General features: G+C 39.6%; 1 protein-coding gene across 1 annotated transcript in view; it reads left to right on the forward strand.

Annotated features, from left to right (window-relative positions):
- KDM2A (lysine demethylase 2A) overlaps positions 1 to 21,020 on the forward strand; it is a 111,493-nt gene that overhangs the window by 45,043 nt on the left and 45,430 nt on the right. The window contains exons 4-6 of the mRNA XM_042959162.1: positions 16,756 to 16,894; positions 18,179 to 18,257; positions 18,709 to 18,755. Coding sequence (XP_042815096.1) covers positions 16,756 to 16,894; positions 18,179 to 18,257; positions 18,709 to 18,755 — 265 coding nt within the window. The remainder of the gene's footprint in view (positions 1 to 16,755; positions 16,895 to 18,178; positions 18,258 to 18,708; positions 18,756 to 21,020) is intronic.

The raw sequence follows: 21,020 nt of genomic DNA on the forward strand, positions 1-21,020 counted from the left end.
TGGCTAATGAAAATAAAGTTAAAAAATTGGTCGAGTTGAGGGAGAAATTGAGTATTTCTGAGTTCATTATTGTTTCCATTTTTGGTAGGTGATATTTTTTTGTAGCATGTGGGTAATTTAAAGATTATTTCCTACTAACTGGGTCTTCTAAAATTCCCTTGTTTTTTGTTCTAGGAAGTAAATAATTGGAAGAAGCAAACTTTTTACATTTTGGGGGGAGGATTATGATTTCACTTAGACTAATTTTTAAATGTCAGATAGTGGAAGTGATAAGTTTAAAAATTGTTCTGCGGCTACAGAAAGGAGGTGAAAGTTTGAAAGAGTGGGACAGAAGGTAGAGTGAGGAATTACACATCTTTACGAGGCTACTTGTGGATAAGGTAATTGTACATTTGCATGTTGCTAGAAAGTGTAATATTGCTGATACTTCTTTTGCCAGTATCCAAGGAAAAGAGTGTATGTATATTAGAAGAAAGCCTTTGAGGGAATAAAAATATGCTTTTGGTGTAATATTTGAACTCAGATTATTTTTCTTCAGGATGTTCTTCAGATGCCTTACCTTCATCCTGAATTTCAGAGGATGATTTTGCTACACTTGTAGCCACACTTTTTTCCTTTGCAGAATTGTAGCAGTATCATGGTTAAATCTGCAGCAAGCACACTGAACAGTTGATTATGTTAAATGGTATGTAGAAAAGCAGGCAGTGTTGGTGGAAGGGATCCAGCACTTTAACTCATTTCTCAGCCAGTTGGTTTTGTGGAGGGCATATTTGTGGTCAGGGTAAGTGTATGCTGACTCTTTCAGAGAATTTTAGGATCATTCTGTATATGTAGTAGGTATTTGACACTAGTTTTGAGAGAACTTTCAAGAGAAAATTCACTTTGTGTTGTATATTCCTCTTCCCTTTGAGCATTCTGCCTTCTCAGCTGCCTGTTTGGTTTTTTGTTTTTTTGTTTTTTTTTCCTAAATCAAGAGGGACTTAGCTGCAAATAAGCTTCTTGCCAAATTCTATAGATAATGTCTTCCTTTTATGGATTACTCTTTTTGTTGGAATTAACTGTGATCTACTAAAGTCTTTCATATATAGAAAGTGTTCTGTGTGCCGTTGATCTCTGCAGAAGTTGATCTAAGTTAGCTCAGAAAATACTTGGAGGCTGACCTAGCTGAATTTCAACAAAAGAAATGCAAGCTTTTTCAGCCATGCCAGTTGATCAGTACTCATTCTTTGAAATGTATTAAAGCAGTTACGTTAAAATGTGTTCTTCCTTAATCCTTATGCTCAAGCCTCTTAATATTTTGGGGCAATAAGTGTTACATGGATCAAAAGATAAAAACTTGGGCCCTGTGTTCAGTCACTGTAAGGCAGTGATTCCCACTACTTTTGTACTACCTTAGGATGTTCCCATTAATATCCCCTATTAAGTGAGGTGTAATGAAATTTTCAGATGTTCTAAATGAAGATTATAACCTTTTATTTATTTTTTATTTTTTTAATGTTTTTATTTATTTTTGAGACAGAGAGACAGAGCATGAGCAGGGGAGGGGCAGAAAGAGGGAGACACAGAATATGAAGCAGGCTCCAGGCTCCAAGCTGTCAGCACAGAGTCCGACGCAGGACTCAAACTCACAGACCATGAGATCATGACCTGAGCTGAAGTCGGACGCTTAACCGACTGAGCTACCCAGGTGCCCCATAACGTTTTATTTTTGAAAAATGCTCACGGTCTATCTATAGGTTATTAATGAGATACTGAGAAATCCAGTAGTATGAGAGGGAAGCCCATAAAAGTCTGAAGAGGTCACTGCCATAGAGGAGCAACATAGAGTCTATTTATATCCATTGTCCTTGGAACTTCGTAGGTATTTAGTAAAGCTGTACTCGATGAATAAACATTTCCTCTTATATTAGTTCTTATATGGAGCCTTAACCAACCCTTCTATGCTAGTTGTTCTTCCTCCTGAGCTTTAATAACATTTGTATCTATCTGTTTTACTACAAACCATGGTGAAATGTAATACTGTAATTCATTTACATGTCTGTCTCCCTCTACTGGCCAACAGCTTCTTGAGGACTAGAACTGTGCCTTTTTCTTTGTATGCAGAGCATCTGGCTATTACTTCATATTCAGTGTGTGTTTTATGAATGAATAACTATTCAAACAATAATTTTTATAGCACACACACACATGCACATGGGAGGGGTATAGACCACAATCTATATGTACAGTGTGTGACCTTGGGGTAATGTTGCGTTTTCAAAAGCATGGAATAAAGAAAATGAGAACAACACTTTAAAGTTCAATTGATTTTGGGGATGTGTATGTTGTTCATATGTTTGTGGGGGTGTTGGGGAGAGAATGAGAGCCTGAGCATGTTTCTTCTTTTTGAAGTGTATATAAATGCATACTAAGGCTATCAAGTGGCGATTTGGTATGTTGCAAAGATTCAGATTTATTTAATCCATGTAAATTTATAAAAATATGCCCTCAAACTTTTTTTTTTAATAGCAGTATCATGATGTGAGACATGAAAATCTAGTTAGTACTGTACTTCCTATATCATCACCAGCACAGGCTCTGTAATTAAAATTTTTCTCTCAGGTAGTGGGATAAGATAGGTCAGAATTGTAGAGAAAATAATGGGTCCTGTCCCTGTGCTGCCATTTTGTACCGTAAAAAAAGAATGTTCGAGAAAATAAGAGATGAAATTAATCTTGGTAAAAAATATTGGCAATTTCATCTTTATAGAAAGTGTGTAATAAATGTCACTTTGAGTACAAATTTAGAGAGTGAGAACAAGTTTAATAGTATACACAATTCATGTGCTAAGTTCAAAGCACTCTATGATATAAAATGGTCTCTGGTTAAGAATAGTATTATTTTTCAGCGAGAATAGCTAAATGACCAGTAACATAATTTGTCAAGTAAAAACTAGAATTAGAAATCAGGAATCATTGGGGCAACTGCCTGGCTCATTCGGTAGAGCATGTGAATCTTTTTGTTTGTTTGTTTGGTTGGTTTTTGTTTTTTTTTTTTTGTTATTTATTTTGAGAGAAAGTGTGAGCAGGAGAGGGGCAGAGAGAGATGAAAGAGACTCACTCCCAAGCAGGCTCTACACTGAGAGTGCAGAGGGGCTTGAACTCACTAATTGTGAGACTGTGACCTGAGCTGAAATTGAGAGTTGGGCGCTTAACCTTCTGAGCCACCCAGGAGCCCTGCATGTGAGTCTTAAATCTCAGGGCTGTAGATTCAAGCCCCACGTTGGGTGTAGAGATTGGTTAAAAATAAAAAATCTTAGAAAGAAGGGAAGGTAGGTAAACAGTGGCAGAGCTAGAAAAGTAGCATCCCTTAGCAAATACCAGAAATCTCCTACCCTGGGGAAGAATCTTTGCTAACCTCCTATCTACAAAACACAGTGTTCTAATTTAAAGAAAATCTCCTTTGTTGCCATCACCTCTCACCACTTTTCCTTTCTCTGCCAGAGCCATTTCAGCTGTATGGAGTCTCCTTCCTTTGCTAGTTTCTTCCATCTGCCTCAAGCTACTGGTCTGGCTGAAGTTTCATTCCAAACCAGTGTCAGCATAGAGCAGTAGTTAAGACCATTGGCCTAGAAACAAAGTATCAGGGTTCAGATACCATCCACACCAATTTTACTAGCTTTGTAACTTGGGGAAGTTACTTCTGTCCTTCATTTTCTTTGTAAAGTGGAGAGGATAATAATCTTATAGGGATGTTGTTTGCCTTATGGCAGTAGCCTTTCTGGGTGTCATTAATAAGAACTGCCTTTTTGTGGGTCGCCTAGGTGGCTCAGTTGGTTAAGTGTCCGACTTCGACTCAGGTCATGATTTCATGGTTTGTAAGTTCGAGCCCCACGTCGGGCTCTATGCTGACAGCTCAGAGCCTGGAGCCTGCTCTGGATTCTGTGTCTCCCTCTCTCTCTGCCTCTCTCCCATGTGTGCTCGCTCGCTCACTCTCAAAAATAAAATATAAAAAAAAAATTAAAAAAAAATAAAAACTGCCTTTTCATACTTTATACAGCTTATTCCTTCTCTGATTTCTTTTGTGCCCTTTGGGGATGAGAATTGCCTAAGCTCTCCAGAAAGAACTACTAACATCTGGTTGACTGAGATATGTGAAAGTTTGTTTAATATGGGAGAGGGAGTTGTGGGAAGATGGGAAGAAGATGTGGAAGTCCCTAGGAGAGCTACCCTGCCAACCGCCAGCAGGTCTCCCTGGTCAGGGCAGAGGGAGCCGGATCTGAAAAAAATATTCTTTGAATAAGGACAGACAGACCCGGGGGACTGGTATGCAGCAGATTTTCCACATTGTATAATACAGGAGCAAGACTGAGGTCTCAGCTGGAACCAGATTGCAGAGGACTTTATTTTAGAACACAAAGGGACCTTAACACCTAGGGAAAATTAGATCTAAAGAAGTTAAATGATTTACTTAAGATTGCAGAGCAAAGTAGTAGTAGTAGTAGAATGACACTATGTAAGTTCTCCCTTTAGACACTTCTGCTTTCTTGCTTTTCTGTTACCCAAAAAAGTTAATGTGGGTCAGTTTTACGTGTCTTTTTCATTTGTAAAATGATGCCATCCTATTTCCTGACCCTCACAGAGTGATTATCTTAGGTAAGAAAACTACTAGAGGGGTGCCTTAGTGGCTCAGCCGGTTAAGTGACCTGCTGACTCTGGGTTTTGGCTCAGGTTATGATCCCATGTTTCATGAGTTCAGGCCCTGCGTCGGTCTCTGTGCTGAGCAGAGCCTGGTTGGGATTCTCTCTCTCCCTCTGTCTCTGTCTCTGCCCCTGCCCCACTCTTTTTCTTTTTCAAAATAAATACTGCAAAAAAAGAAAAGAAGAAAAACTATTTGATACAAAAATTGATATGATATATAATTGTACATTGGTTCTCAGAGGGTGGTTTTTGGTATATTACATGATTCTTTAAAATTGTGGTAAAATACATATAAAAATTTGCCGCTTTAACTATTAAAAAAAATTATGTCTATTTTTGAGAGAGTGAGCAAGTGAGTGGGGGAGGGACAGAGAGAGAGGGAGACAGAATCCAAAGCGGGCTCCAGGCTCTGAGCTGTCAGCACAGAGCTTGACTCGGGGCATAAGCCCACCAACTGGGAGATTATGACATGAGCCAATGTTGGAGGCTGATCCGACTGAGCCACCCAGGCACCCCTAACTACTTTTTAAATGTTTGTTTATTTTTATGTCTCTCTCAAAAATAAGTAAACATTAAAAATTTTTTTTAAATAAATGTTTATTTTTAAAAGAGAGTGCAAATGGGGGAGGGGCAGAGAGACAGGGGGACAGAGGATCTGAAGTGGTCTCTGTGCTGACAGCAGAGGGCCTGGTGCAGGCCTCGAACTCACGAACCGTGAGATCATAACCTGATCTACCCAGACGCCTGCCCCCATTTTAACTATTTTTAAGTGTACAGTTCAGTGGCATTAATTACATTCACAGCTTTGTGCAACTATCATCAGTATTTATTTCCAAAGCTTTGTCATTACCCCAAATAGAAACTCTAACCGTACAGCAGTAACTCCCCATTCTTCCTCTCCCCCCAGCCCTTGATAACTTCTAATCTGCTTTCTGTCTTTGTGAATTTGCCTGTTCTAGGTACCTCTCATAAGTGGGATCCTACAATATTTATCCTTTTGAATCAGGTCTATTTCGCAGAGCATAATGTCTTCAAGATTCATTCAAGGTGCAACATGTATCATCAGAACTCCATTCCTCTTATTGCTGAATAATATTCCATTGTATCTATATACCACATTCCATTTGTTTATCTGTCAGTGGACATTTGGGATTGTTTGTACCTTCTGACTATTATGAATAGTGCTGTTATGAATATTAGTGTAAAAATATCTGTTTGAGTCCCTGCTTTCAGTCTTTTGGGTATGTACCTAAAAGTGGAATTACCGGATCATATGGTAATTCTGCATTTAATTTTTTGAGCAACTGCCCCACTGTTTTCCACACAGGCTTCACCATATTATGTTCCTATCAGCAATGCATAAGGGTTCCAGTTTCTCTGTTTCCTTGCTAACACTTGTCATTTTGAGTGTTGGGTTATTTTTGGTGGTTTTTTTTTTTTTTTTTTTTTTTTTTTGAGACAATAACACATCCTAATGGTGAAACTTCATTGTGGTTTTGATTTGCATTTCCCTGACAACTAGTGATGCTGAGCATCTTTTCGTGTGCATATTGGTCATTTGTATATCTTCTTTGGAGAAATGTTTAAGTCCTTTCCCAGTTTTTTTTAAATGTTTATTTTGCAGAGAGAGAGAGAGAGAGAGACAGAGAGACAGAGAGAGAGAGAGAGAGAGAGAGAGACAGAGGAAGGGGGAGGGAGGAGCAGGGGAGGGACAGAGAGAGAAGGAGACACAGAATCTGAAGCAGGCTTCAGGCTCTGAGCTGTCAGCATAGAACCAAGCTCAGGGCTTGAACCCGTGAACTGCAAAACCATGTCCTGAGCTGAAGTTAGATGCTTAACTGACTGCACCACCAGGCACCCCAGTCCTTTGCCCATTTTTAAATTGAGTTATTTTGTTGTTGAGTTGTAAGAATTCTTTATATATTCTAGATATTAATTCCTTATCAGATATAGGATTTGCAAATATTTTCTCCCATTCTGTAGTTTGTCTTTTTGCTCTGTTGATAGTATCCTTTGCACAAAAGTTTCTTTTTTTAAAGATTTTATTTTAAAGTAATCTTAGCACCCTGTATGGGGCTCGAATTTACAGCCCTGAGATCAAGAGTTTCATGTTCTACCAGCTGAGCCGGCCAGGTGCCCCTGCACAAAAGTTTTTAATTTTGATGAAGTCTAGTATGTCTGGTTTTTTCCTTTGCTTTTGGTGTCATGTCCAAGAAATCCAATGTTGTGAAGATGTTCCCTGCATTTTTTTCTAAAAATGTTACAGTTTTAACTTTTTTTGTTTTGTTTTTATTTATTATTACTTTTTTAACGTTTTATTTATTTTTAAAAAACAGCGTGAGTGGGGTTGGGCAGAGAGGCAGAGGGAGACAGAGGATACAAAGTGGGCTCCGCACTGACAGCAGCAAGCTCAGTGCGGGACTCGAACTCACTAACCCCGAGATCATGACCTGAGCCAAAGTCAGATGCTCACCTGACTGAGCCACCCAGGTGCCCCTATATAGTTTTAACTCTTATGGTTAGGTTTTTGATCCATTTTGAGTTAATTTTTGTATATGGTGTTAGATAAGGGCCCAGCTTTATTATTTTTTTAATGTTTATTTTTGAGAAAGAAAGAGAGACAGAGCATGAGTGGGAGAGGGGCAGAGAGAGAGGGAGACACAGAATCCAAAGCAGGCTCCAGACTCTGAGCTGTCAGCACAGAGCTCAACGCAGGGCTCAAACCTCCCTGCGAGATCATGGACTGCCAGATCATGACCTGAGCAGAAGTCAGACGCTTAACCGTCTCAGCCACCCAGGAGCCCGCCCCTCCCTGCATCATTTGTTGAAAATATATTTAATCTGCTAGTTGCTACCATATTGGACAGCACAGATGTAGATGATCATACCATTTTTGTCCTCTACCCTGTTAAAGTGGTGAATTATATCTGTAGATGGGAGTGGAAATTCTTAGAACTAACAAACTGTTTTTGCGTTCCTGGAACATCATGGTAGTTCATTAAATACTTAACTTTTTTTTAGTCACTTGTCTATGCTCCCTTTCATATAAAATCAACCTAAATGGCTATGGCAATTATTTAGAAAACAAATTGTGCTTAATCAGAAACGGTATTAAGCAGTGTGTCTTGAATGGGTCTACATCAAACCTTATTCTCATATTATCAAACTACAGTGCTTTATTTAAACATATACATGTATTACCCCTTTCTTAACCTTTTTTTCTCTTACAGATTGCCAGTCATTTTTTATTGAAATACAATTTCTGTGCTATACAAGTCACCCTTTTAAAGTGTACGATTCAGTGGTTTTTAATATATTCACAAAGTTGTGCAGACATTACCACTATCTAATTCCAGAACATTTTCATTACCTCAAAAAAACCCAAAAGTCATTAGCAGTTAGTCCCCATCTCTTTTCCCTCCAGCCCCTGGCAGTCACTAATCTACTTTGTCTCTATAGATTTACTTATTCTGGACCTTTCATATGAATGTTATCATGTAATATGTAGTCTTTTGTGACCGGCTTTTTTCACTGAGCATTGTTTTTAAAGCTTGTTATGTGTTGTAGCGTGTATCAGTATTTCACTCCCTTTTATTGCTAAACAATATTCCATTGTGTGAATATACTATATTTATCCGTTCTCCAGTTGATGGACCTTTGAATTGTTTCTGCCTTTTGGCTATAATGAATAATGTTGTTATGAATGTTTGTGGACATATGTTTTCATTCTCTTGGGTAGGTACCTGGGAATGGAATTGCTGGGTCATATGGTAACTCTGTTTAACCATTTGAAGAACTGCCAGACTTTTTCCAAGAGGGTCGTGCTAGTCTGCATTTCCGCCAACTGTGTATGAGGGTTTTACTTTATTCACATTCTCACCAGCGCTTTAGTTATCCAACTCGTAGGTACAAGGTAGTATCTCATTGTAGTTTTGATTTACATTGTCTTAATGACTATTAATGAACTCATGACTAATGATACTTCATGTGCTTACTGGCCAGTTATATATATTTGAGAGATAATTATTCAAACCCTTTTCCTGTTTTTTAATTTTTGTCTTTTTATTATTAAGTTGTAAGAGTTCTTTATATATTCTAGATATCCATCTAGATACAGATATGTATTCTGGATACTTATGAGATACATGATTTGCAAATATATTCTCCTATTCTGTAGTTTGATTTTATTTTTCTTGATAGTGTTTTTTGAAGCACAAAAAGTATTAATTTTGAGGAAGTTCAGTTTTGTTGTTCAGTTATTTTGATGTTATATCCAAGAAGCTATTGCCTAATCCAAATTCATGAATATTTACACGTTTTCTGAAGACTTACAGTTTTAGCCATTACATTTTAAGTCTTTGATCCATTTTTTTTAAGTTCTTTAACTTCCCCTTCCTTCCTTTTTCTTTTTTCTTTTTCTTTTTTCTTTTCTTTTTCTTTTTCTTTCTCTTTCTTTCTCTCCTTCCTTCATTCCTTTCCTTCCTTTCCTTCCTTCCTTCTTCCCTTCCCTTCCATTTCTTTCCCTTCCTTCCTTCTTCCCTTCCGTTGCCTTCCCTTCCATTCCCTTCCTTCTTCCCTTCCCTTCCTTCTTCCCTTCCCTTCCCTTCCTTCTTCCCTTCCTTCCTTCTTCCCTTCCCTTCCTTCTTCCCTTCCCTTCCTTATTCTCTTCCTTTCCTTCTTCCCTTCTCTTCCTTTTCCTTCCTCCCTTCCTTCCTTCCTCCCTTCCTTCTTCCCTCCCCCTCCCCCTACCCTTCCCCTTCCATAGGCTTCATGCCCAGCATGGGGCCCAGTGCAGGGCTTGAGCTCACCACTGTGAGATCAAGACCTGAGCCAAGAGAGTGAGACATTTAATTCGCTGAACCACCCAGGTACCCCCTTGTATGTCTTTTTCGTGCCTAATCGCCTTGGCTAGAACCTCTAATGCAGTGTTGAATAGAAGTGGAGAGCAGACATCCATGTCTCGTTGCTGATCTTAGGGAGAAAGTTCTCAGTCTTTTACCATTAAGTGTGATAGCTGTGGGGTTTTGGTAGATGCCCTTTATTAGCTGAAGGAAGTTACCTTCTGTTCCTAATTTGCTGAATGTCTTTTATCATTGAAAGGGTGCTGAATTTTGTCAAAGAGGATCACATCATTTTTTTCCTTCTTTCTATTACATTACTTTTGTAATAAAAATATTAAAGAAGTTAGGTATTGAAAGAAAGATGGTATGGGGAACATGAAAACCTTTCACTAAAAGTTAACAAATACGAACTGTTGTCTTCCACTGTTTCTTTTTTATGCACACTTTTTAATTTAATGTTTATTTTAAAAAAATTTTTTATGTTTATTTCTGAGACAGAGACAGAGCATGAGTGGGGGAGGGGCAGAGAGAGAGGGAGACACAGAATCCGAAGCAGACTCAGGCTCTGAGCTGTCGGCACAGAGCCCGACGCGAGGCTCAAACTCACAAACCATGAGATCATGACCTGAGCCGAAGTCGGTCGCTCAACCGACTGAGCCACCCAGGCACCCCTTTAATGTTTATTTTTGAAGGAGAGAGAGAGACAGAGAGACAGAGCATGAGCGGGGAAGGGGCAGAGAGAGAGGGAGGCACAATACAGAATCCAAAGTAGGCTCCAGGCTCTGAGCTGTCAGCACAGAGCCTGTCTGGGGGCTCGAATTCGCATAATTTCATGTGCTGATTTTTTTTTTTTTTTTTTTTTGAGAGAAAGACAGAATCTTAGGCTCCACACTCAGTGGGGAGCCCACTGCAGGGCTTGATCCCATGACTGAAATCATGACATGAGCCGAAATCAAGAATTGGATGTTTGACTGAGGCACCTGGGCACCCCACATGTACTGATTTTTAAACTTAGCATTTTATAAGCACTTTTCAGTGTTATTTATTGTAATAAATGTGTTAATGGTCACATATTCACTAGAGTATATGTTAGCCTTGGATGGCTTAGCTGTTTTCCTATAGGACAAGTCTAGTTTTATCTGACCTTTAAAAATGATTTCTCTTTCTCACCTCGTTCCACTCCCCAAATATCTAAGAGAGGCAGATGGTTGCTGGCATTAGGGAATTCTCTGCTGTTTTACTTTTTTTTAATTTTTACTCTCTGTAAAAATTCTCTGCTGTTTTACTCTCTGCTGTCTTACTCTGCTCTGTTGTTTTACTTTTTTTTATTTATTAAAAAAAATTTTTTTTCTTAACGTTTATTTATTATTGAGAGACAGAGAGAGATAGAGCACGAGCATGGGAGGGGCAGAGAGAGGAGGAGACGCAGAATCTGAAGCAGGCTCCAGGCTCTGAGCTGTCAGCACAGAGCCCGATGCAGGGCTCAAACTCACAAACCACGAGATCATGACCTGAGCCGAAGTCAGATGCTCAACCGACTGAGCCACCCAGGCGCCCTGCTGTTTTACTTTTTAAGTGTGTTGCCTAAAGACATCTTAAGACAGTGCCCTTTCCATCATTCTTTTTTTTACTACATGTTTAGAAAAGAGAATGCTGAAAGTTTCTATATAATGATTGATACCTGTTTGCATCTAGTCTTGCCTCATTATCTTTTTTTCACCTAATCATCTAGGGAAATGATTGTGTAATATTTATATCCATTGAGCTTGACTTACCTGTCGGTAATTGAGTTAATCTAAATATTCCATTTATGTAGCCATTTATATCATTTAATGTAGTTAGTTACAACTTGACTGAGAGTGGTGAGTGTTAGGGCGTCTAGGTGGCTCAGTTGGTTGAGCATCTGACTTCAATTCAGGTCATGGTCTCACAGTTCCTGAATCGAGCCCCATGTCAGGCTCTGCACTGTTAGCTTCGGAGCCTCTGTCTCCCTCCCTCTCTCTGCCCCTCCTCTGCTCGTGAGTTCACGTGCGTGCTCTCTGTCTCAAAAATAAAGAGTGGTGAATGTTTTTAAGGCAGTTTTAAAATTCTTTTTATTATTTGAATCCTGGAAAACATGAGTTTGCTATATAGTTTGGTCATCTAAATAGAATAAACAGTGATTGGTTATTCATGACTACAGCTCACTATTGACCCTGGAAAGTACAAATTGCTTTTGAGTGAAAATGTGGTTGGAATAGATTTCAGTGTTCAGTTTGTACCTGCTATTTATTGTGACACCGAGTTCAGTGAGGGCTGGCATCTATGGGAGGCCAGTAACTTCCTCTGGGTTGCCTAAATTGCCTTCATGAAAAGCACCTAGAATAAAAAAAGCACAGCATGCTGGTAAACCATTTTGAATTATTTGGTAATGTTGGTGGGCTGGAGGGGATTGGTGGTTGCTTTCCTTAGCATTAAAGTGGCCTTGCCTTTTGGGTTTCCCCTGTAGCAAATTGTGTTATTTCCTACTGATTTCCAGGCTTATTACAAGGACTGACTGTGTTTTTATAGCACTAAGAAATTTGTTATAGATGTTTACTTTCACCAGGATTTACATTAAGACAAGGAATAGACAGAAAAACAACAAACACCATTCTTGGCAGTATTAAAACTGATACAAATAATTTTTGCATTATTGCTGACTTCCCATTTAAAACACTCAAAAAGAAAACAAGAATCCAAATTCATTTTTCTCTTGTCTTTTACGTGGCTTGGCTAGAGCAGATTTCCCTATATCCTTATATTCTCTATATTGAAAGTGTAAATGAAAGGAGTCTTCTTGAATATTGGAAGGAAGAAGCATATAAAAATAAAGGAAGGATGGGGGAACTTCTGGCTACCATGTTAGAAATTTTGGAATAATCAGGGTGATTATGTCCTCCTTACTGAAGAAGAATCAGTAATGGTAGACCCAGGAAAGGTTGAAATTTGAAAATATGACTGGGATTTTTTTTTTTTTACAAGTATATTAGAACTTACAGTGCAAATTAGTGCTTTCTAAATTTTGCAGGGGAGAAGGGGAAACTACATTAATTCTGATTGTATTGTCTTTGTTCTGTGATACTTGGAATTCATATTTTGGACTTCTCTTCAAAGACACATAAATGAAGTACAGTAAGGAGGGGAGCTGAGGAGGGGCACCTGGGTGGCTCAGTCACAGTTAAGCATCCGACTTTGGCTCAGGTCATGATCTCACAGCTTGAGCCCCGCCCCCGCATAAGGCTTTCTGCTGACAGCCTGGAGCCTGCTTCAGGTTCTGTGTCTCCCTCTCTCTCTGTGCCCCTCCCCTGCTTGCACTCACTCTCTCTCAAAAATAAATAAACATTAAAAAAAATTTTAAAAAAAAAGAGGGGAGGGGAACTGAAGATATCTTATATGGAAGTAAACTCATGCAGTTCCTGTGCCCAAGAAGCTACTGTTGATAGCCAGTATTGATGACACTTGGCTAGGGGCTGTGCTACCATCATGGGCAACTTCGCCAAGGCCACTTTTTTTTTTTTTTTTTTTTTTAATGTTTATTTTCGAGAGAGAGCATGTGTGAGTGGGAAAGGGGCAGAGAGAGGGGGACAGAGGATCCGAAGCAGGCTCTGGGCTGACAGCAGCAAGCCCGATGTAGGGCGCCAACTCAGGAACCACAAGATCATGACCTGAGCTGAAGTTGGATGCTTAACCAACTGAGCCACCCAGGCACCCAGCCAAGACCACTTTTGATGCCATTTCCAAGATAAGACCTACAGCTGTCTCAACCCTGACTTCTGGAAAGAGACTGTGTTCACCAAGTCTCCCTATCAGGAATTCACTGACATGTTGTAAAAGAGACCCACACCAGTCTCCGTGCAGAGGACCCAGGCTTCAGCTGTGGCCACCACATAGTTTCATAGAAGAAAAATAAAGTTGATGAGTTTGAGCCCAGCGTCAGGCTCTCTGCTGTCAGAGCAGAGCCCGCTTCTGATCTGTCTGGCTCGCTCTCTCTGCCACTCCCCTGCTTGCATTCTCTCAAAAATAAAAAAACGTTAAAACAAAAAATTTAAGGGGCACCTGGGTAGCTCAGTCAGTTAAGCATCCAGCTTCGGCTCAGGTCATGATCTCACAGTTCATGTGGGTTTGTGCCCCACGTCAGGCTCTGTGCTGTCAACTCAGTGCCTGGAGCCTGCTTCGGATTCTGTGTCTCCCTCTCTCTCTGTCCCTCCCCTGCTCAAGCTCTGTCTCTCTCTCTCTCAAAAGTAAATAGGGGCGCCTGGGTGGCGCAGTCGGTTGAGCGTCCGACTTCAGCCAGGTCACGATCTCGCGGTCCGTGAGTTCGAGCCCCGCGTCGGGCTCTGGGCTGATGGCTCAGAGCCTGGAGCCTGTTTCTGATTCTGTGTCTCCCTCTCTCTCTGCCCCTCCCCCGTTCGTGCTCTGTCTCTCTCTGTCCCAAAAATAAATAAATAAAAAATTAAAAAAAAAAAAAAAGTAAATAATACACATTAAAAAAAATTTTTTTTTATTAATTTTAAAAGGTGGGGGAGCACCTGGGTGGTTTGGTCAGTCAGTTAAGTATCTGACTCTTGATTTCTGCTCAAGTCTCAGGGTTTGTGGATTTGAACCCCAAGCCCCTGGCATTGGACTCTGCATTGACAGCAGGGAGCCTGCTTGGGATTTTCTCTCTGCCCCTCCCCTGCACTCCCGTGAGTGTGTGTTCTCCTTGCCCCCCGCTTCTTTCTCAAAATAAATAAACTTTAAAAGTTTAAAAAAAAAAAAAAACAACAAAACTTGTGTCAGAAACTGTCAGTGAAGGGTCACCTGAGTGGCTCAGTCGGTTAAGTGTCTGACTTTTGGTTGTGGCTCAGGTCATGGTCTCAGAGCTCGTGAATCGGGCTCTGTGCTGACAGTGTGGAGCCCACTTGGGATTCTCTCTCTCCCCACCCCACCCCACCCCCGCCCCTTCCCAGCTTGCTCTATCTGTCTCTCTCAAAAGAAATAAAAACAAAAAAAGAAATGTCGGTGAAAATAACCCCCTCTATCAAGCTACCTAAAAATATTTTGAGCAGTGATGGTATTGAAATAAGTGAAGCTTACCAAAATTAGGTCTTCTTTTGGCCTTTGAGCTGGGACTTATGGCAGCAAAGGTGGTAGGTAAAAGTATTACAAAGTTTTTGCCAAATATGGAAAAGATACCAGGTATCCCTCAGTATTTCTACCAAACATACTATTGGTATGTTGAATCTAGCTCTGCTCCAGTGTGTAACAGTCATTCTTACTTTCTTTAATTTTATTTCTTATGACTCGTTTCTGCCCCTTCACTGACCCCCATTCCCCAGGAGACCTTCCCCTGATATCTAACTTTAAATTCCAAGTTTGTTTGTTCTTAGTACGTCCTAGGGTAGGGCTACTTTATTAACCTTTGCCCCTACCACTTCCATACCAGTTGTCCCATGTGTATATATGCAAGAAATTTCAGCAAAATTGGACACTAGCTAAAGTAAATATACTAGAATGTGTTGCAGCATAAGCAAAGTTATCAGTTTTTTAAAAATATAGCTTATGAGCTATAATTCATATACTGTAAAACTCACCAGTTTAAGTGTATATAATTCATTGGGTTTTTAGTATAGTCACAAGAGTTGTACAAATACCACCACTTGCTAATTCCAGAATATTTTCATGACTCTTGAAAGAAACCCATACCATTAATAGTCACTTCCTACTGCTCTCCCCAGCCCCTGGCAACTATTAATCTACTTTCTATCTGTATGGGTTTGCCTATTCTGGACATTTCATGTAAATAAAATTCCATAATCTGTGATGATGTGCTCTGTTGTGCTTGACTTCTTTCACTTAGCATAATATTTTCAGTATTCTTCCATGCTGTAGCTACATACCAGTATTTCATTCCTTTTTATGGCCAAATATTATTCCATTGTGTAAATATACCACATTTTTTAATCCATTCATCAATCCGTTGACATTTGGGTTAATGCTGCTATGAACACCTGTGTACAAGTTTTTGTGTGGACATAGGATTTTAATGCTTTTGGATATGTACCTAGGAGTAGAATTACTGGGTCATAAGATGACTCCATATTTAATTTTTTGAGGAACTGCTAAACTGTTTTCCATGGCTGCACCGTTTTACATTCCCGCCAGCCGTGTATGAGGGTTCTAGTTTCTCTAGATTCTCACCATCATTTGTTATTGTCCACCTTTTGATAATAGCCATCCTAGTGGGTGTGAAGTGGTATCTCATGGTGGTTTTGATTTTCATTTCCCCTAATGACTAATGATATTGAGTATCTTTTCCTGTGTTCTTTGGCCATTTATATGTTTTCTTTTTCCAATTTATTTAATTAATCCCTATACCCACCATGGGCCTTGAACTCGTGACACCGAGATCAAGAGTTGCATGCTCTTCCAGCTGAGTCACCCAGGCACCCTTGTATATTTTCTTTGGGGAGATATCCTTAAAGCTAAATATTGATGGTCTGCTATTTGGAATACTAAGTTGTTTAGATTAACTTCTTTTATCTGGTGTAAAGGAGTTTTTGTTTCATTAATTCAAATGTTTTAGCCTATTCTTGAAGATTGTTTTAGAAAACTAATGTAGATACAGCTTTCCCCTATGAAAACATTGTATTTTGTATCCTGACCTAAGATATCTATATACAGATTGTCTCCAGTCTTTATTGGACTGTGAACACAATTTGGTCATATTTCTTTTTTTTTTTTTTATGTTTATTTATTCTTGAGAGGCAGAGACAGAGTGTGAGTGGGGGAGGGGCAGAGAGAGAAGGAGACACAGAATCTGAAGCAGGATCCAGGCTCTGAGCTGTCAGCACAGAGCCCGATGTGGGGTTGAACTCACGAACCATGAGATCATGACCTGAGCCAAAGTCAGACACTTAACTGACTGAGCCACCCAGGCGCCCTGGTCATATTTCTATTGTAAATTTATATCTCTAGGTCCAAAGAGTTAGCAGAGGTAGAATTCACAAGTAGGGAACCAGTGGCCCATCAAAATTTTGTTATATTCTGTACATTCTGAGGACATTACCTGACCTTTAGTTGAGAGAAAGGTTTATAAGGCAAGGAAAATTGATGTTTGACATAACACCTGAAGTTGAAAGTACATAAAGTTGAAGCGTACATATGTTTGTGAGTACTTTTAGATAAGCATGAAAAAGTACATGATTTGATCCTTCTGTCCCTCTCTCCCCCAGCGTGGTACCATGCGACGACGCTATGAAGATGATGGCATTTCAGATGATGAAATTGAAGGGAAAAGAACTTTTGACTTGGAAGAGAAACTCCACACCAACAAATATAATGCAAATTTTGTTACTTTTATGGAAGGAAAAGGTCAGTATCATTTTGGTTCCAGGGACCTGCAGTCCCTTGGTGTAGGAAGTTGTAGACTCTGGGAACCATGGGCTCAGTATCTGTGCAGCTAAAATACTGCGTATTGATGCTGTGATGCTGTTTATTTTATCTTATTACACAATGCTATTCTTACACATGTGCGTGCCCACACACACACACACACACACACACACACACACACACCCCCACCCTCATTTCCCTAGTTCTCCCACCTTGGGAGTCATTCTCTGCGACACAAGAAGAAAAGTGTTTTATTAGGGCCAGGAACATTGTTGGAATTTTTCCCTGAAGCCCTCTTCCTTCTTCTCCTATCCCTTGTTTTAGGTTTAATTAAGAATAGTACAGTAAAAACTGTTTTTTTTTTTTAACGTTTATTTATTTTTAAGAGAGAACACATGCAGGAGGGGCAGAGAGAAGGGGGAGAGAGAGAATCCCAAGCAGGCTCCGCCCTGTCAGTGCAGAGCCTGATGCAGGGTTCAATCCCAGGAACTGTGAGATCATGACCTGAGCTGAAGTCGGACACTCGACTGACTGAGCCACCCAGGCGCCCCAGTAAAAACTCTTCTATGCACGTACCTCTCCCCACAACCACAACAGAGGTGGGATTCCATGTGTACTATGCAGCTTTGCTCCTTGGCAAACTGACAAGGATGTCATGGTATATACTCTAGTGGACAGTAGTAAATTTTTGGGCTGTTAAGAGACAGGGTGATGATAATTTCTGCTTAGGATTTACGAGATGACTCATTAGTAGTACTACCCTCTGTTGGTTAAATTCTGAATTTACTGTGGAAATACAGACTTAGAAAACATCTTGAACCCTGCCTCTCAGTGTGAGTTTCCTATATCCTGAGGGATGCTTTTTTTTTTCCCCTAATATTTATTTATTTTTGAGAGGGAGAGAGACAGAGCACAAGCAGGGGAGAGGCAGAGAGACGGGGAGAGGCAGAGAGAGAGGGAGACACAGAATCCGAAGCAGACTCCAGGCTCTGAGCTGTCAGCACAGAGCCCGATGTGGGGCTCGAACTCACAAACTGTGAGATCATGACCTGAGCTGGAGTCAGAGGCTGAACCAGCTGAGCCACCCAGGTGCCCCAACGAAGGATGCTTCTTTTGCATGTATTGTCTCACAGAGCAAAACTATTTACACAGAAACAGCAAACACCATCTCCACCTTAATACTTAAGATCTATTTTATGGTCTTTTTATCTTTTTCCGGCTATACCTCTTGCCTTTCTAACAGTTGTTTTCTTATGGTGACAGATTTTAATGTAGAGTATATTCAGCGGGGTGGCTTAAGAGACCCTCTGATTTTCAAGAATTCGGATGGACTTGGAATAAAGTAAGTGTTCTCGGCCTGATTGGATATAGTTGTGAAATGGCCATATTACACCAGGGCTATAGACAATGCAGTATTGATAACCCAAAGCAGTAGATAATTAAAAAGAATCCCCCATATAGTTTTAAAACCATGTATTTTTCTTCTTTTGTTACAAAAACAACTCATGGTTGTTAATAATTAAATGAAAAAATATAGGTGACCTAAAAAGAAAAGAAATCTCTTAAAAATCTATTACCCTGGGATAATAATCACTTGTTAACATTTTGTTATATATTCTTTTTTATTATGTATATGTGAATATATAATCATATTTAAAATATGTCATTAAATCTAAATATGAATATGATTATTTATGTGTCTTAACTTGGGCGTTTTTAGTATGTTAATGAAGAACTCACACTGATTAGAGAAGGTGTGCTTCCATTTATACTTACAAGTGTTTGTTTCATAGGATGCCAGATCCAGACTTCACTGTGAATGATGTCAAAATGTGTGTGGGTAAGTAGTAATATGTGTGGCCGTTGCGCCTATGAGGCAAAGATTTAAGATTGGAATTGATTTCTAAATTTCTGACTGAGATTTAAGGCTTAGGAACGTTGAAGTACATATTTGATTGAAGTATATGCATCTTGATAAAAACTACCATTTCATTGGCCACTGAGAATTTTCACAGAGTTACAAAAGTTGCTTCATTTAGTACACACCGGGCATAGAACTTTAAAACTTTTCCTTCTTCCCTACCTACCATTTTATCACTGTGTGCCCCTCCTTCTCTCCGTGAAAAGCCTGTTCCAGGGCATCTCACCCAGGAAAGTGACATTTTATATCTTTGAAACAAGAAGGAAGATTCATTCATATCTGTGATTCTCTTCCATTCTCCAAAAGCAGTAGAGAAATTTCCAGGAAATTTTCACCAGTGCTACATTTGGTAACTTGACCAAGGTTTAAAACTTTGTAAACTGAAGCATGTGACTCTTGATCTCAGGGTTGTAGATTCAAGCCCTACTTTCGGAGGAGAGATTACTTAAACAAATATATATATAATAAAAACATATGTATATTTATATATTTTTATTTTATATATATATATATATATATATATACATATACATATATATGTGTGTGTGTGTGTGTGTGTATATAATAGTAATAATAAACAAAAGCGTTGTAAGCCGAGAAAGAGATATGTTAACATTTCTTTCAGTGACTGGTTGAGTTTTTAGTCTGATTTGTATTCTATTCAAAATTTAGGGGAAAAAAACAAATTGGATCAACCTAATTAAAGAAGAAAGCTTCCTGGTGTCAGTAAAGGCTCAGGTCAAATTTCTGCAGACCATTTGGTTTTCAGGGTAGCCCTGAGACTCACCAGGATCCTTTGGAATTCAGAATGGTTGCAGTCCTATACACGTTAAAGCAGTAAAGTGGATTAAAACCTTTTGGACATGTTTCCAACAGGACATGAAGCAAAAAGAGTTTTTTCTGATGCTTTCCTCCCAACATTATAGCTTCTGTTAAGTTTTGTTCTCTATGTTAAAGTTCCAGTGCAATGTCTTGCTTTGGAAATTGACACTGCAGTACTATCTCCTAGCCACCGGAGGGCCCTTTTTAGACAGCTGGGTAACTCTTCTGTTTATCCAAGAGGTGAAAGTCACAGATAGCCCAGGTGAAGGAAAGTTCTCGAATTCCCTGGTTTTTTCACTCCTTCACTATTTCTGTGTTAGAGTCCAGCTGTCTGCCTGTCACTGGGTATTTCCTAATATCTAGTGCAATCTGGAGTATAGTAGGCACTCAGTAAGTCTGTTGAGTAATTAAAATGCTTTCCCATTCTTCACAATGCAGGGCTCTCTCAGAGGACCTCAGAAAATCTTCTTGAGTACCTATAGGTCCATCACTGGACTTCTTTTCCTAACAGACCTCCAGGACAGTAATAAGTTTCTTGTTGTTGTTTATTTACATCCAAGTTAGCATATAGTGCAACAATGATTTCAGGAGTAGATTCCTTAATGACCTGTACCCATTTTAGCCCATCCCCCCTCCCACAAGCCCTCCAGCAACCCTCTGTTCTCTATATTTAAGAGTCTCATGTTTTGTCCCCCTCCCTGTTTTTATATTATTTTTGCTTCCCTTCCCTTATGTTCATCTGTTTTGTATCTTAAATTCCACGTGAGTGAAGCCATATATTTGTCTTTCTCTGACTAATTAGCTTAGCATAATACACTCTGGTTCCATCCACGTTGCAGTCTTGCAAATGGCAAGATTTCATTCTTTTTGATTGCCAAGTAATACTCCATTGTACGTATATACAACATCTTCTTTATCCATTCATCCATCGATGGACATTTGGGCTCTTTCCATACTTTGGCTATTGTCAGTAGTGCTGCTGTAAACATTGGGGTGCATGTGCCCCTTCGAAACAGCACACCTGTATCCTTTGGATAGACACCTGGTAGTGTAATTGCTGGGTTGTAAGGTAGTTCTATTTTTGATGTTTTGAGGAACCCCCATACTGTGAGGAACCCCCATACTGTTTCCAGAGTGGCTGCACCAGTTTGCATTCCCCACAGCGCAAAAGCGTTCCTCTTTCTCTGCATCCTCGCCAACAGCTTTGATCTACATTTTTGAAGGAAAGCATTCACTTTTATTTTTTTATTTTTATTTTTTCAAATGTTTTTATTTTTGAGAGAGAAAGAGACAGAGAATGAGCTGGGGGGAGGCAGAGAGCAAGGGAGACACAGAATCCAAAGCAGGCTCCAGGCTCTGAGC

This window comes from Panthera tigris, chromosome D1 (assembly GCF_018350195.1).
Source record: "Panthera tigris isolate Pti1 chromosome D1, P.tigris_Pti1_mat1.1, whole genome shotgun sequence".
Classification (NCBI taxonomy): domain Eukaryota; kingdom Metazoa; phylum Chordata; class Mammalia; order Carnivora; family Felidae; genus Panthera; species Panthera tigris.